We start from the raw sequence: 15,797 nt of genomic DNA on the forward strand, positions 1-15,797 counted from the left end.
TACAAAATGACCAACAATAGAAGCTGATCAGATTACACAGGCCTGTAAAGCCAGATCGTCACTGGAGCCATTTGGTGGGAAAGAAACTCAGTGCCAGACAGTCTTTAAATAGTATTGAATAGGAGGGAGGGTTGGCTGTGTCCTTCCCTTCCGAGGCTCTCCCCACCTAAAGAATAGCACCGAGCCTCCTGCCAAGTCCAGCATGTCCAGTTCATGCCCGAAGGCTCCACTCGCAGGCCCAGCTATACAAATATATATAGGTGCTCGTGCATGCACATGTGTATATATAGAGCTCCCAGTTATCCGGGAAGACCCCACCCTGAGGGAGGTGAGGGTGTGGAACTGGAGAAAAAATAAAAATGGTGGGACCCAAAATAGCACCAACACACAAAGGATTCCAAGGAAATGTGGAGCTCTCCTCACGGCATTGACAGGAAACCTCCGGGCTGCTGGCTCGGTAACCCTGTCTAGCCAAGGTCATGGGGGACTGATCACAGTGGAGGGATGTATCCTGACATCCATCTTCTGCAAAAATCATGGCATGAGGGGTGTGAGGTGGAAGCTTTTATGTCAGTGAAGATTTGCAGGTGTCCCAGATGTGCCTGCAGAGGAATCTGTCTCCAGAACAGCACTGAACAGTGAATATTTAACCAGGAATCACACAAAGTTTTACTTAGAGAGGCTGGGATGCCTGAGGAAGTCACCAGTGCCTCTTGGCTTCTATGTCACTTGGCATCACTTGTGTGTTTCACATCACCTTAGAGTGTCAGTGGACCAAAGATCACAGAATCACATGATATCTCCAGCTGGAACAACCCACAAGGATTATCCAGTTCAAGACATTTCAGCTCATCCTCTTTGGGTCCATCCTGACCTGGTGGTGGGTGGTGTGTGAGATGGGCTGAGGGACACAATGTGACTCATGACCCCCAAAAAGTTTAAAAGTAAATTTGCTGGCTGGAGGGCGTAAATTTGGGCTGATTTGTGACTCATCAGAGGTTCTGGGAGCACAAAGGAGGGTGAGGCTCTGGGCCTTATCGTGTCCCCACCATCTCTTTTCCGCTGGTGCGTTCTGTCCTCGGGATAGGCAAGCAGTGTCTGAGTGCTGCCCTGAGCATGGCCCCGGGAGACTGGCAACCTCCGCACGACAACCGTGGTGACAGGAGCAGGCAGAGGCTGTTGTGTGAGGGCGATTCCTCTTCAGGGGAGGTGGAGAGGAAAGGGAGGTACAAGAAGCAGGGGACAATGTGTTGCAGTGCCACAGCAGCACTGTGTGCCAGCACAAACTGACCTCCCACTCACCCATCTCCATTTTTTCCCCTTGTACCAGAGCAGCCTGTTACCAGGCCGAGGTCTCCTTATTCTTTTGGGTTTAGGGTCTCTCCTCTTGTTTTCTGCCCCTTAGGGCTGTGGCTTGGACCTCCTGCACGCTGGGCCTGCAGCTTCAGCCTCCAGCTGGGGATGGCATCCTTGGTTTTGGTGGCACAAGTTTGGGCATTAGAACTCAGATGCTAATACCAGCTCTAATGCCTCTCCATGGCCTGGCTTTGTCAGGCTGTGAGGTCCCAGAGAAGCCAGTAGTCCCTCTTTGGGTTTGAGGTTGATCCTTTTTCTTCAGGAAGAGCCCCCAGCACAAGAGAGGGAATATTTCCTCCCTTCCTCTTCCTCACTGCAAAAATTAGAGTGACACTCCCAAAAAGTGAGGAGAGATTCAGCTACACAACTAACCCACAGGAGTTCTGCTCCACGAGAGCCTTGTGGCCCTCATTGCCCACAGATAAAGTCTAGACAGGTCTCCGATGCACAGCACCCAACTTGAGTGACATTGGATGTGACAACTCTTCCCCGGTGCCGGCCAGCTGGCAGAGGTTCAGCTGGCAGGACGAGTAGCTCAGGGCCAGCTCCATCCCTGCCTTGCTCAGCGTGAACCCAAATATGGACCCAGCCAGCTGGAGAGGAGAGCAAGGCGAGGAATTTCATCCCCCATGCCACCTGACAAGTTGTAGGGTGCTCTCTCCACTGCCTTCTTGTGATCCTGCCTTTCTCTGTGGCAAAAACTGAGAAAAACTGAGTTCCAGGGAGATCTGATTGTGGCCTTTTTGTAGTTAAGGGGGCTTATAAGAAAGATAAGTGAACAAACTTATTAACAGAGTCCGTTGCAGTAGGATGAGGAATGATGGTTTTAAATTTAGATTAGATACAAGGAAGAGATTTTTGATAGGAGTGCTGAGATGCTGGCACAGCTCTTCCAGTGAAGCTGTGGATGCCCCAACACTGGAAATGTTCAAGAACAAGTTGGACCGGGCTCTGAGCAACCTGATCTAGTTGAAAATATCCCTGCTCATTGCAGTGGGGTTGGACAAGATTTTAAACATCTGTTTCAACCCAAACTAATCTATGATTCTATGATGTGACATCAAATCTGACATCAATCAGAGCTTTCCATGCCCAGGAATTAGGGCAACCTCAGCTGGGGAGGAAGTTGTGCCCCATCCCTAATGTTTGGTCAATGCAACATTTAGGAGCTTGTTTTTGTGGGGACCATCACCAGATTTCTCCTGAATTATATTTCTTAAAGTGCATCAGCTCCCCATCATCAGCTTTGAGAGCTGAGGAGACTTTGATTTGATTTAACCTACTTCATTTAGGCTAAATTAAATAGAGACTGATTTAAAGCTGAACAAGAGTGGCCACCTGGTGGGTTGTGTGCACTTTGACTAATCCACTCTGAAATCATACCTCCTTTTAATTTTAGATTAATTTTTTCTGAGTACCCCTGTGTAGACAAGCCATCAGGCTGAATAAAGATCAGTTCCTGTCTCGTGGGCTCACGTCCTCACTCCTTCCCAAGCTGTCTGGAGTGAAGTCCTCCAGGAAAAGCCAGCAAGGGATGATTCATCTTTCTGAGGTGAAAAGCAGGGGGAGGAACTTTTCCTCTGTCTTAATGAATAAATCTGTGTCCTCAGACACCCTCGATGGTGAGTGGCAGGGCTGGAGAAAGGAGGTCAGGTCCCCAGGAGGGGCTGCTGCGATGTGACAGTTCAGCCCTCAAGAGCAAAGCTGATGCTTTGGCCAAGCAGCTCCTTGTGTTGGCTTCTCCAAAGGTCTCCTTCCCACCACCTTGCAGGCAGCTCCATAGCCCCTTAGTGCTGGAATCAGCTTATGGCCCAGCCCTCAACTCCAGGGAGAGGTGGTGAAGTTCCTCCAACCCTTCTTCCACCCTGGAGAGAGGTGGTGAAGCTGGGTGGGATCCTCATGTGGTCAAGGTGGAACCCCCAATCTGGCAGCCCCAGTCTTTAGGTCCTTCCCATGGACCTGAGATTCCTCTCCAAATTCAGACATATCTAGACTTTGAACGTATTTGCCTTTTCTTAAAAAAAAAAAAAGGTTTTTTTAGCACTTGTTCACAGACAAAAGCCTGAAAGACCATCTTAAAGACTTACAACACTGAAGAAAAATCCCAGATATTCAGTGTGTAACAAAGTTCCTTGTTCTTATGGTTTTCCTGTGGTTTTCAATGTTGTGTTGGTTCATCGCCACTGTTTTGGGGCAGAAGCACCTGGGTTTTACCTTGATATAGAGAGACTTTTCTGGTTCATCACTCAGTGTAAACCTTGAGTTTCTTCCAAAGTCCTGTGTGACTTTTGCAGAAATAGAGGGGTGTCAGGGCTAAATGTACCAGACACCGTGTCCTTCAGCCGATGGGTGATTGATGCTCGCTTGATACAGGCCACAAATGGTCCTTCAAAGCAGCAAGGTCATTGTGGGATAGTTCCACTCCAGTGATATAAAGGATTCAGGAGCAGGACAGGAGCATGGCCACGCTCTGTGTTGTGGAGGGCCTGGTCAGGCTGGGACATGAGGCTTTTTTGGCTCATGCTCCTCACGTTTCCGCTCCAGCAGCTCCGGTGCCATTTCCTCCATGACAAGGTGTTTCTGGCTGCAGAGACCCCAGCTCGTTCTGCAGCCCAGGGAAGGGTGCAGGGCTGCAGTCAGGTCCTTTAAAAATACCATCAGCTGCTGATGGGAGAGGATATTTCCAGGCTTAGTCGTGAAAAATGCCTGTGGGTTGCGTGGATAGAGGTGAGCATGTGTGTTTGTGTTTGTTTGCCTCCTTGACAACCTCCTGCGAAGGATTTCGGAGATTTCATTTTCCACAGTGGTCTTCCTGTCTCCTTCTGGTGGTTTTTTCATCTTTCCCTTCACTTCTTGGATAGCCACAGATTTTCCATGAGAAGAATTATGGAGACACTATCCTAAATAGGATGTCCTATGTTTATCCATAAGAGAGGCTGGACTTCCCACTGCCGGCACACCTCTGGCCATGGGGTGCAGAACTGCCTGTGATGGTCCAGCTGGGTCCATTTGAGTGAAAAATGCCCCTGATCACAAATTTCTGGCAAACCCCAGACTCTGAGGAGAAATTCAGGAGTGGTCCAAGCGTGGCACAGAGGGCAATTCAATGACAAAGCTTTTGAGAAGGTGAGAGTGAGGAACACTGAGATACTCCTGCTCCCTCAAATCCACTGTCTGGTTATTAATTAGTGCAGCAAATGAACCCATTTCTACCTCCCCAAATGTGGTGTTAAGAGGGATCAAGGGAGGGAGGAGGAGACAAGTCAGGGCTGCAGGGAGAGAGGAGTGAAAAAAATGCCTTGGGATGATTATTTTTAATATTTGTCGTACTTCCAAATGAAACAGCAGATGAGCTGAGCTGGCTCAAATACTTGCAGAAAGAGCTGATGGGGAATTTGTTAATGAAGCAGCTTTCTCATCAGAAAATCCCTGTTCATCAAAACCTGGGTTCTGGGGACATGTGTTGCAGTCCTGGCAGGAGAAGCATACCAGGCTGCGGGTGGGTTTCTTGGTTGAAATCAAGGAGGTTTTAAAGGCTGTTGTGCAAATAAAATAAAGCCAGGCAGATCTAACAGAGAGGATGAAGCAGCCAAAGCTCGCGTGAGGTTTGCTTCAAGTCCTACTCTTTGGGCTTAAGGGTTACTTGTACTCGGTAAAAATATGGACAACTTGAATTTTTCCCGGTTCTGGAAGCAGAGTGGCCTTGTGGCTACTGTAGGGATGTGACTCACTGCAAAATGCTGCAGACTTAGAGTCCTCAAGATTATGCTAAAATGCTGTGAGGACATGCCCCAGATCTCCTGCCAAGGGGTATCTTCAGGCTGGCAGTGGAGTAGGAAGCCCTGGATGCTCCTCTCCATCTGGAGATGAAGCAAATCTGCTTGGAGCTTGAAGTCCATCCATTCCCCCCCTGCCCTGTTCCAAGTCCAGACAGTAAGGGTTTATTGTGAAGGTTTTTCAGGGCAGAGGCTGTGGCTGCAGATTCCCTTAATTTGACAGCAGAGAAGAGGGCACTCGTCAGCATTATTGTCTTGGTCTCACTGTCACTTCCATGCACAATCTAAACAGCAGCAATTTGAAGAGTTTTTTCAAGAGTCTTTTCACAGCAGGGCAAAGGAGGTTCCCTGCTGACAATAAATCCGGTGGCTCTAAATCACAGTCCAGGCACACTCGTTCCATAGAACCATAGAATGGTTTGGCTTAGAAAGGACCTTAAAAATCATCTCATTACAACCCCCCCTGCCATGGGCAGGGACACCTTCCACTATCCCAGGCTGCTCCAAGCCATGTCCAGTCTGGCCTTGGACACTTCCAGGGATCCAGGGGCAGCCACAGCTTCCCTGGGTAACCTGTGCCAGGGTCTCACCACTCTCACAGCCAAGAATCCTCCCCCCTGACCTGCTGCCCACACTTCTTTGATGCAGCCCCTCCCCAGGTGTTCCTGCAGCACTAATTAGGCCCAGCCATTCCATCTCATCTTTAATATTTTGCAGAGCAATTCTATCAAAAGTGTTCTGCAGCAGTTTTTATTCTGGCAGGGGTTTGGAGAGGATATGTGTGCACTGGATGATTGGTCTGATGGATTAGCGGCTAATGCTCTGGCAGCTGATGTTGGATCTTTCCCCATTCTCTAACCCAGGAAGACAAGTTGATCTTTGGCCTGGGTGAAGCCATTTCATAAAGCTGATGGTGAGCCTGGCAGCAAAGGGGTTGGGTGATGCTCATTAGGAAATGCATCTTAAGACATGGAGAGTGCCAGGGTGTGTAAACCATCCTTGTACCATATCCCTCACTAAAATCTCCACCGGCAGCTCAGGAAGAATCTGCTTGGATCCATCTATCCCTAAGCTGATGGAAGGGGAAGAGCCTCTGCACAGGCAAAATTAAAAACTCTGTGAAGTAACCATTTGCTCTGGTAGCCCAGCTTAATTCCAGGATAAATAACACTGCTCTGTGATATTCTGCCAATCTGATCTCTCTCACAGTTTCAAAAGGAGGTGACAGATTTCCTCTCCTCTGCAGCGACTGGGCTCTGCTGCACCTCAGACACGGCTGCACTGCAGCTGGTGGATAAAACCCTCCTTGCTCCCAGGAGCTTCTTGCAATGCAAAGGAACGTCCAGGAGCTTCCTCATTCACTTTGGCAAATGCTGTCTCCTAGGAAAGGCCACCCCCGGAGCCTCAGCCCCTGCTTTGCCTTTGATGAACTCAACCCGCTGCCCCTGTTCAATCAGGAAAGGCTGCAAAAACGAGGAGGAAAATAGGAACTTCCTCAGGGCCTGGCTCACATCCCTTCCCCTTCCCTGGGTTGCTCAGGCTCCTTAGCTTTCTCATCCCGCCTTGGGAGGAGCAGGAGCTGGCTGGCGTAAGGCTCCGAGCCGGGCTCAGCCTGCTGGTGTGGGGTGTGTCACCCACCATTTCCTAAGTTATTCTTTTGAGTTTCCTTTTCTCACTATTAATAGAATTTCAGCCAATATCTGAGCTGTTTCAACGAGGTGGACAGAGGGGAGACAGGGGGAGGCGTTACCAAAATAGGAAGCAGGAAGCTGTTGGGCAGGGAATTAATCAGAGAAGCTGCGTGGAGAGGGAATTAATTGCTGGCTTGGGGTGGGCTGCAGGAGGATGGACAGGACATGTCCTTTCACTTTGCATTTTGAGCCTGTTTAATTCTCATTTTGTGGTCCAAGCCTTGACCTTTCCAAAAAGCTTCTCCCCTGAGTGCCTTCCCCAGCCTGCAAAATTCCACGTACTCTCTGCATGGAGGTTACAACCAGAGCATCACTCCATGGCATGGTTAAACTGCAAGAGAGTCACTTTAGGTTAGATATTAGTAGGAAATTAGATTAGATATTAGTAGGAAATTTCTCCCTGGGAGGGTGGTGAGGCCCTCAGAGAAGCTGTGTCTGGTCCATCCCTGGAAGTGTTCAAGGCCAAGGCTTGGAGCAACCTGGTCTAGTGGAAGGTGTCCCTGCCCAAGGCAGGGGGTTGGTCTAGAGGGTCTTCAAGCTCCTGTTTAACCCAAACCATTCTGTGATTCCATGAGTCTGTGGTTAGAGGTGGTGCACAGCAGCTCAAAATTGTGTCTGTAACTGCTGTTGCGAGGAGCTGTGTTGGCACAAATCAGCTCAGCTTTCCTTTTACGTTTTGGGTGACTTTTCACATCCCACCAGCCCCTGACCAGAGAACTCCCACACCAGCCCTATCCACGAGCGCCCACAGGGCCACTTCCAGCCTCCCACATGGGGTGAACAAGCCCATGTGGGTAATTAGCAATAAGGGAAAGTTCTCTCCCCTCCTGGCTGTCCCCATCCCAGACACACCATATCGCAGGCACAGTCATGGGATACACGTATCCGGACATGAAATCATGTTTTTGCAGCGGACTCATTTCCTCCTGCTTGGCCGCCGAGCTCACGGATGAGTGGCGGGCTTGCAGCCTCCTCCCACAGACCTACCCCACACCCAGCACCAGAGGTCTGGGGTTTCTGAGGGATACATGAAAGAAGAGAAGTGCAGACCAACCTTTAGACTCTCTGCAGCCAGTGCTTATCAAAATACCTTGGTAGCTGATGAATCGCTCTCATCTTCCCTAAAATGTGGAATTGGTGACGGTCCAGAAAAGTGAAATCAAAAAAGCAGCCTTGGCGTGCCAAAATGCAGCCAGGAAGGTCAGGGGCAGGTGGCTTTTTTCTGCCTTCTGGAAAAGAGGGTGAGGGACTCTGGTCCAGTTCAAGTGGACTTTCTTCTGGAGAGGGTCTCCTCTGGGTAAGGGGAGTGATAACTTGGAGGATCTTTCCTCCACCCTCCTCCTCCTCCTCCTCTCTCACAGATGTGTTAAATCCTTTTATCTGCGGGGCTCACGGTGTGAAGGGATCACTTGTTCCCTGCAAAAAGACTTACTGTATCTTTTGTGAGTAATTTTCATGCTGAAGGGGCCCTGAACATAATCCTGTCCTGTCTGGCTGTCCTTACCAGGGGTTTTCTCCTCCTTCAACCAAATCCTTTTTGTTTCTTCTGTTGGGGACAGTTGTCAGGCAATACTGGCAACTAGCCCAGGCAAACAGGGGCTCATTACCAGTTATTACCCCTGGGTCCACCACTGAAATTTGGCACAGGTGGCCAGTGGCAGAGAAAGAGATTAAAAAAACATTTTCTGGCATTTGAAAGAGATACAGTACGTGTGGAAGGAAAACAGTGACTCCTGGGACTGTGGTGCTTGTTCCGTAGTTGTTTCTGCTTTGGAATTAAGTTTGCAGTTGGTTTGCCTAAGCCAGGTCTTCTGTGGGTGGTGATCCTGCAAGACACCAAAAAAAAAGCAATTTTTCTAAATGAAATACATTTTTTCCCAAACCTTCAGTGAGAGAGAGTCCCTGGACAAACAACAACATTAAGCTCAGAGCAATAAAACTTCTGGAAGGCACTGAGCCCCGTGACTGCAGCAGCACCTTGTGCAGCAGCAGTGAGAAAACAGTTTCATTTAATGGAGAGAAAAGGTAAATTTTGCTGACAGAAAGGTGCCCAAAAACCTGCAGGAGGGGTGTGGGGATGGATGTTGTTGCTCATCACCCAGCTGTAGCAGCAGCTTCTCTCCACTGGTGTGTTGTGGGTCCAGCCCATGATGCTTGATCCCACTTAAATCACTGGACCTGGCTTAATGAGGAAGAATAAATGGATCTTTTAACATCTCTTGACCTTAGTGGAGAGGAACACTAGGAGTGGATGCAGAGATACAGAAAGACAAAACACCAGTGAGATTTTTGGGTGCCAACTTGAGTCTTGGTTCTTCTCCCAGTTTCTTTTTTTGGGCTGTGTCCCTGTGTGTGCCCCAAAAGACGCCCTGCTACCACCCCAACCAGGACAAGCCTGGAGGATCTCACCAGACCTCTCCATCAGCAGAACAACCCCTTGGTTTGGGCTTTTGCCCTCAGTTTTTGCTAAAAGTGGTAAAATCTTAGCTGTATCTCCCTGGGGTGGGACAGGGAAGTGCTGGGGCAGGGATCCTGGTTCCTTGGATCACAGGGTGGTCCCAGCTGGCCACCAGGACTGGCATAGAGCCAAGCCATGGTCCTATCCCTTTCTCTTGGAATGAGTTGAATTGAATTGTCTTTTTGACCTCTCTTTGGAGCCTTTAATTTCTGCCCCTCTGGGATGGGGCCGCAGCATGAAGAGGAAACAAGAGCAGTGGGGGATTTCCTCCTTCCTTCCTTCAAACCCTTTCTTTCTTTATGTCTCTTTTATTGGTCCTACCTTCAGGGGATTTTTTGTGCCTCCTTTGTTGTCAACCCCCCTGTCAAACTTTTACACCCTATTTATGGGACAGACCCATCTTGTGGCTCACTGCATGCCTGGGCTCTCCCCAGCTTGGTACAACCATCGCCGACAATTCAAGCCACACAAATTGATAACACAACTAAGGAGGTGGGTAGATAAAACCCTCTCTTATCTTCTGCACCTGGGGTTTATCTGTCAGGTCCCTGTGATGGTGTTTTGCTTCCTTACCTGTTCTTCTCCTGCAGACAGTGGTCAGCCTATAGGAAATATTACTTATCTCCACAAAAGCTCTTTTCCTGCAGATGTAATGGAAATGTTTTCTCGCAAGCCAAGTGTTTCCTAAAATAATTCATGCTGCTACTTTCAGTTAAACTCACACCTTGTCTTTCCAGGAGTGGCTGCTCCCAGTGGCTGGTGGGGAAACCGTGTTTTGGGAGGAGGTCTGAACTTTTACAAGGGCATGGAGGGACAGGACAAGGGGGAATGACTTTAAAGTGACAGAGAGCAGGGTTAGATGGGACATTGGGAAGGAATTCCTGGCTGAGAGGGTGGGGAGGGCCTGGCACAGGATGCCCAAAGCAGCTGTGGCTGCCCCTGGATCCCTGGAAGTGTCCAAGGCCAGGCTGGATGGAGCAGCCTGGGATAGTGGAAGGTGTCCCAAGGGGTTTGGAATGAGATGAGCTTTAAGGTCCCTTCCAACCCACATCAGTCTATGGTACTGTGATTCCCCTGAAATGGTGAGACAGTTGTATGAGCTGATCAGTGTAGGTCCCTTCCAACTGAAATATTCTATATTCTATTCCATTCATTTCCATTCCATTCCATTCCATTCCATTCCATTCCATTCCATTCCATTCCATTCCATTCACTTTCTGGATGGCTATGCAAGGCCCAGCTGTAGCTCCACTGCCTTCTCCAAACCCACTCTGTTCCCAGGCATCTCCCACAGGACCTCAAACCTGTTGCAGCCTCCTCATCCCAAATCCCACTTCCCAGGCTCTTCTCAAGCCAGATCCTGACATGGTGGAGTTAAATTTTCCCACCAGAAACTTGACCTTTCATCAGATCTTCCATGCACAACCAGTGTCAATAGACAGGCTCTGTAAGAGAAGATACTTTGCCTGTGTGCCAGCCCAGAGGAACAAAGCAGATCTCTGGAGAGCAGCATTAGGCTAAAAATCAATCCTTGAAAGTGTGACTCCTGTTTTAGAGAGTTGGAAATAATATACTAGCGCTTCATGGGGAAATAAAAAATAATGGCATTTCTTCTGCACAGTTCCCAAATGGAAGAACCTTCTCCCCAAATCAGGTTGTTGCCTTGACTGCAGAGGGATCCACATAAAGTGGCTCAACGCAGCCCATGGTTCCTGAAAGGTGAAAAAGTGGTCAAACTTTTCCTGGGGTGAATTTGAGCAAGAGCCCAGAACTGGTGGTCACCATTTGGGGAAATTCTCCATGGCAGTTCTGGAGCTCCTGCAGTGATTACAAACAGAAGAATAGACACAGGTTTTTATACTGGTTTAGCAGTGAAAATACCCCATTTTGGCATTGCAGCACATTGCAGAGCTCTCTGCAGTGGGAGAGTTCTCTCTTGTCAGGCGAGTTGTCCTTCAGCTGCATCCCCCACTGAGAAACAGGGTCATTATTTGAAAGTTTAAAGTATTCTTCAGAAGCCAACTGCAGATCTCTTTGTGTGTGATAATGTGAGGTAATTGGTTGGGCTTAATGATCTTGGAGGTCTTTTCCAACCTCAATGATTCTGTGATTCTGTGTCACCTTACGCTTTCAGGGATGTGAGAGACCTTTATAACAGGGAGGGACAATTGCAGTCAGTGCATCCCTTGGCTGTCCCCTTACAAGGGCTGGATCTACTTTATTTTGGGAACCACTTGCAGAGCTCTGCATGGAAGCTGGTGGACCTCCCATCTGAGGGAGACCTCTGTCCTGAGACCCAGCAGGTCTTGTCCTCCTGCTCTTGCTCTGAAGTCCTGTGAGTTTGACTACATTTGGAGGTTCCTCAGGTTTCCCCCTCTTGTCCTCCTCTGCTCTACTTCCTGCTGGACACAGTGATACCAGAACGTGGAATTTGATACGACTTTGGAGAGCAGGAGGCAAGCCCTGAGTGAATGACTCGTGGTTTATGCCAGTGTTTATTTCTACAAATACCTGTTCTGATGGGAAACCAAGGGCTGTTTCCTTAGTTCAGAGTTTACCTTGGCATTTTTATTTTTCCCCAGGTGTCAGGTCTCAGGATGATGCAGGCCTAGGACAAAACATTACCGCAGCAACCATCACAGGGACTACCCCTGCAAACACTACAGGGATCTCACCAGCCATCTCTGCATTGTCACCTACCAAACAACCCCAAATGACCACCACCACTATGACTGACAAAGGACCCACTCAGATCGCTGCGACAACCACTGCTCAAAGCACCACCACCAATACCACCAACGTGGGAGTGTCATCATCCCCCGCTGCAATGTCACCTACTGCAGTGAGAGGGACCGCCCCCACAGCATCAGGGACCACATTGGCTAACACCACCACCACATCAGCCCCCACATCTGGGCAGGACAGCTCTTCACACAACGCCACTACCCCCACAGCCGTCCCTGCTGCAAGCGCCACTACTTCCCAGCAGCCCAGTAATACTACAGCCAGTTCGGGAATCTTGGGGACCATCACTACCGCAAAGACTGTCCTTGCTGGTGCCATCAGTCCTCCAGGAGCCGTAGGGACTGCTACCGCATCCTCTCCCAGCACACAGCCTCAGGGAAAACAGCCTTTGGATCATTTGTCCAACACCGCTGTGAGCACCACAGTGCCGAAGACTGACCCTTTCCAAAGCTCCAAGGATTGTGCTGTCTCTCCTTCCTCATGTGCCACCAAGCAGCCTCCTTCTTCTTCCAGTTCTCCAGTCCAGGGACTAATCCCTTCCACCAGTCCTGGAAGCACTGGCACATCTGTTATCCCTCTGATTACATCCCCGTCCCTCTCCACCACTCCGACATCACAAGCTGGCAGCAAAGACACAGTCCGAGAGGCAGCCACCACAACAGCTCCTGGGGCAGGTAACCGAAGACAGGAACCTTGGTTTCTTGTGCTGGGGAGGCTTTTTTGTAGTCTCTTCCTCCAGCTACCCTAAACACCTCCTGTCATGATGGGCTGTCACTACCTTGTGTCATTTTAGGACTTTCCAGCGCACTTGTCTGTGTGACAAGCAGGCGTTTAGGTCCCTGTTGTCCTCGGTGGGGGTCGAGTCAATGCAGTCAGTGAAATTCAAGGAATGAATCAACTGGCAAAGCACAGGCATTGGCTTTTGGATGGACCAAACGGTGCCTGAAGCACCATCAACTGCAGCGACTCGATCCCCAGTGATGGCAAATGGGAGCGGCGGCGATGGGTTGGGGACTGACGCGGGAGAGCTGGGGAAGCAGCCTGACAGCCCCCGGAATGCTGCCCATGGAGGATCCCTGGTGCAGCTGACAGCTGAGGGAAGGCTGTCTGGGCATGCACAGAAAACGAGCTTTAGGTGACTAAGGAGATTTTGTGGCTAAACGCCGAGTTTACAACCCCTAAGGAGTCTGACTTTGGTAGGACGTTCATCAGTGCTGTGGGAGGGCTTTAGCTGCTCACGGCTGTCTAAGCAGCACTAGGAGTGTCCACATGCTGTTTAGGACCTTGCTGAACACTGTTAAGGTGTTTTCTCCCACCTCTGGAGCTTTACAGAGTCATGCTAGTTCCTAAGTGTCCCGGTGAGGCACAGTTTAGCCTCCCAAACCAGCATTTTGTCTGGTGGCATTTACAAGGAAGTCGTCACCCTGTGGGACTGCCAGGGCTCCATGGAGCCTTCCAGACTTGGCTGGGATTGTGGGTTCAGCTCACGTGGCTCTGAATAAAAGCTGTGATCACACTGAAGCCCTTTATTATCTTCCCCTGGAAAATGATGTTCTTGACCCAATTTCCAGTTACCTGTAATTAGAAGCCACTCAAAAACCATCTCCACCCCATTCAGCCTCCCAGCTGTGGGCATCACTAAATGGGCCAAGGTTTTATTGCAGGCCCATCTTCACTGTCTTCTCTCAAGTCATGTTTTCATGTGTGGGCAGGAATGAGGTGAAATGGGTATTTTCATGAAGGATATTTCTTTTACCTTTCTTTCCCCTCCGGCTCCACAGGACTGTTCTCCAGTGAAGGACGATATATAAAATTATGTTAATTCAAATTTGACCCCAAGCATTAAGCCTGAAGAGGTCTAAAAAACCCTTTATATTTAATAAATAGCTGACAGAATGCAAGAGAAACAGATGGGTTTGGAATGAACTCTCTCCTGGAGCCTTCAGAATGTTTCTGGGAGAGAAATAGCCCTCATCTTTGCTGTGGAAGAGGCAGGAGTCCCAGAAGCAAACAGGCTGTGAACATCCTGTGGCATTTTAATTCTCTTTGCCACCACTTAAGGATCAATTAGGAAGCTGGGGATGAGGGTCCTTGCCTTCAAAGGGATCTGGGGAGGCAGGAGGCTGCTGTGCTCCTTGCACTACTCCTCTGCACAAATAATTCTACGATGCTACAGACCTTAACCAAGTCCTCAGAGGTGACCTCAGGTATCAGAGACACCTGCATGGGCCTGGCAGATTTGGGACTTGTGACCTTCTGGAATATCAGGCAGGACACCCCAGGCTGTCTCCTGTAGAACCAGGCACCACTTCTAAGCTTGGGACCCTGGAATTTTTCCGTGGAGGTGCAGTCAGCAGAGGTTATGGCATTACATCCCCTCCTAACAGAGGTGGGTGGCAGGTCCTGGAGAGCCAGGTCTGCCCCTGTTGAGGAAATTTCCCTGGAAGACACCCCAGATAAAGTGAAGTGAGGGTCACTCCATATTTCTAAGTGATTGCCCAGCTACCCACACACAACAATCCAATAGCCTTTGATTCCTCTTTCCAGAACACTCTGATGGGTTTCAGCAACAGAAAATAAAATCAGTAATAATATTCTTTCTGTATCAAAGTTCATTTAAAAAAAAAAAAAAATTAAAGAAACAACTTAAAGACTCTCCAGCCCTTGACACAACGAGCTTTGATGCAGGGCTAGAGCTAAAAACTGATTTTGAGCTGACCCCTAACAGAGCTGTGCCAGCTGTATCCTCTATACTGTGTCAGTGTCTCTCTGCTTGTTTTTTGGTGCATATTGGGGAGCCAGACCAGAGTACCCACGATGCTGGATCTGCATCAGCCAAACCCACCAGTGCCTCCCAGAGCCCTGCCAGTGCCCAGACATCGGCCCCAGCCCCGAGGGAACAGACAGACAGCTGCAGTCCTGGCCACCAGCACCCCAACATTTCTTTCTCAAACAAGGTAACAGCACCAGAATGCGAAGGAGGGCACTTGGCAGTGGGGCTAATTTAGCTGCCATCCCATGTGCACGTGAAGCCTGCAGCTCTTCTCACTGTTTCTGTGTCAGAGAGAGAGAGATCTGCCAGGAAAGTAATTCCAGGTTGCAGAATCACAGAACTGTTTGGGTTGGACAGGACCTTAAGAGGTCATTTACTCCCATCCATTTCTCCTGCAGTTTTCCAGAGAAGAGACAATGGGGATGGAGGTGAAGGGGAGCGTGTCCAGGGGAGGGGTCTGGAGCACCAGGAGCAGCTGAAGGATCTGGGGGGGCTCAGCCTGGAAAAAAGGAGGCTCAGGAGAGACGTTCTCCCTCTCCACAACTCCCTGACAGGAGGGTGCAGCCAGGTGGGGGTCAGGCTCTTTTCCCAGGAAACAAATGATGGACTGCTGGATTGGTGACCAGCTGTCCTTCCAATCTTTGTGCACCACTGAGAATTGCTTTTCTTCTGCCTTTCCAGCTCGTCTGTAAAGACAGGGTGCAACATACCGGGCCCACCATTTATCTGAAGGAACCCAGAACCTGTGTAAGTACCAACTTGTTGACTGCCATGGAGGATTAGCAGCTGTTGGATGTTCAGCTTTTAACCTCTGGTGCTCTGAGCATGTGAGAAAATGCTCAGAAATGAGGAAATTTCATCAAAGATGCAACCAGTGTATAATGGCGAATGCAAACCCAGGCTCAGCAGTGTCACCAGTGGGGGATGTGGCAGGAGGAGAAGAGGCTGGTGTGGTCTTCTTCAAGTAGAAGTCTCAGCTGAGCCCACTCAGCACTTCC

The 15,797-nt window shown here is 49.5% G+C and overlaps 1 protein-coding gene across 1 annotated transcript in view; it reads left to right on the forward strand.

The window, feature by feature from the left end:
• Window positions 1-450: 450 nt before the first annotated feature.
• Window positions 451-15,797, forward strand: part of PODXL (podocalyxin like) — a 29,558-nt gene continuing 14,211 nt past the window's right edge. The window contains exons 1-4 of the mRNA XM_008628882.2: window positions 451-457; window positions 11,864-12,700; window positions 14,829-14,983; window positions 15,481-15,546. Of these exons, the coding sequence (XP_008627104.2) occupies window positions 11,995-12,700; window positions 14,829-14,983; window positions 15,481-15,546 (927 nt within the window). The 5' untranslated portion in view covers window positions 451-457; window positions 11,864-11,994. The remainder of the gene's footprint in view (window positions 458-11,863; window positions 12,701-14,828; window positions 14,984-15,480; window positions 15,547-15,797) is intronic.

This window comes from Corvus brachyrhynchos, unplaced genomic scaffold (assembly GCF_000691975.1).
Source record: "Corvus brachyrhynchos isolate BGI_N302 unplaced genomic scaffold, ASM69197v1 scaffold182, whole genome shotgun sequence".
In the NCBI taxonomy this organism is placed as follows: domain Eukaryota; kingdom Metazoa; phylum Chordata; class Aves; order Passeriformes; family Corvidae; genus Corvus; species Corvus brachyrhynchos.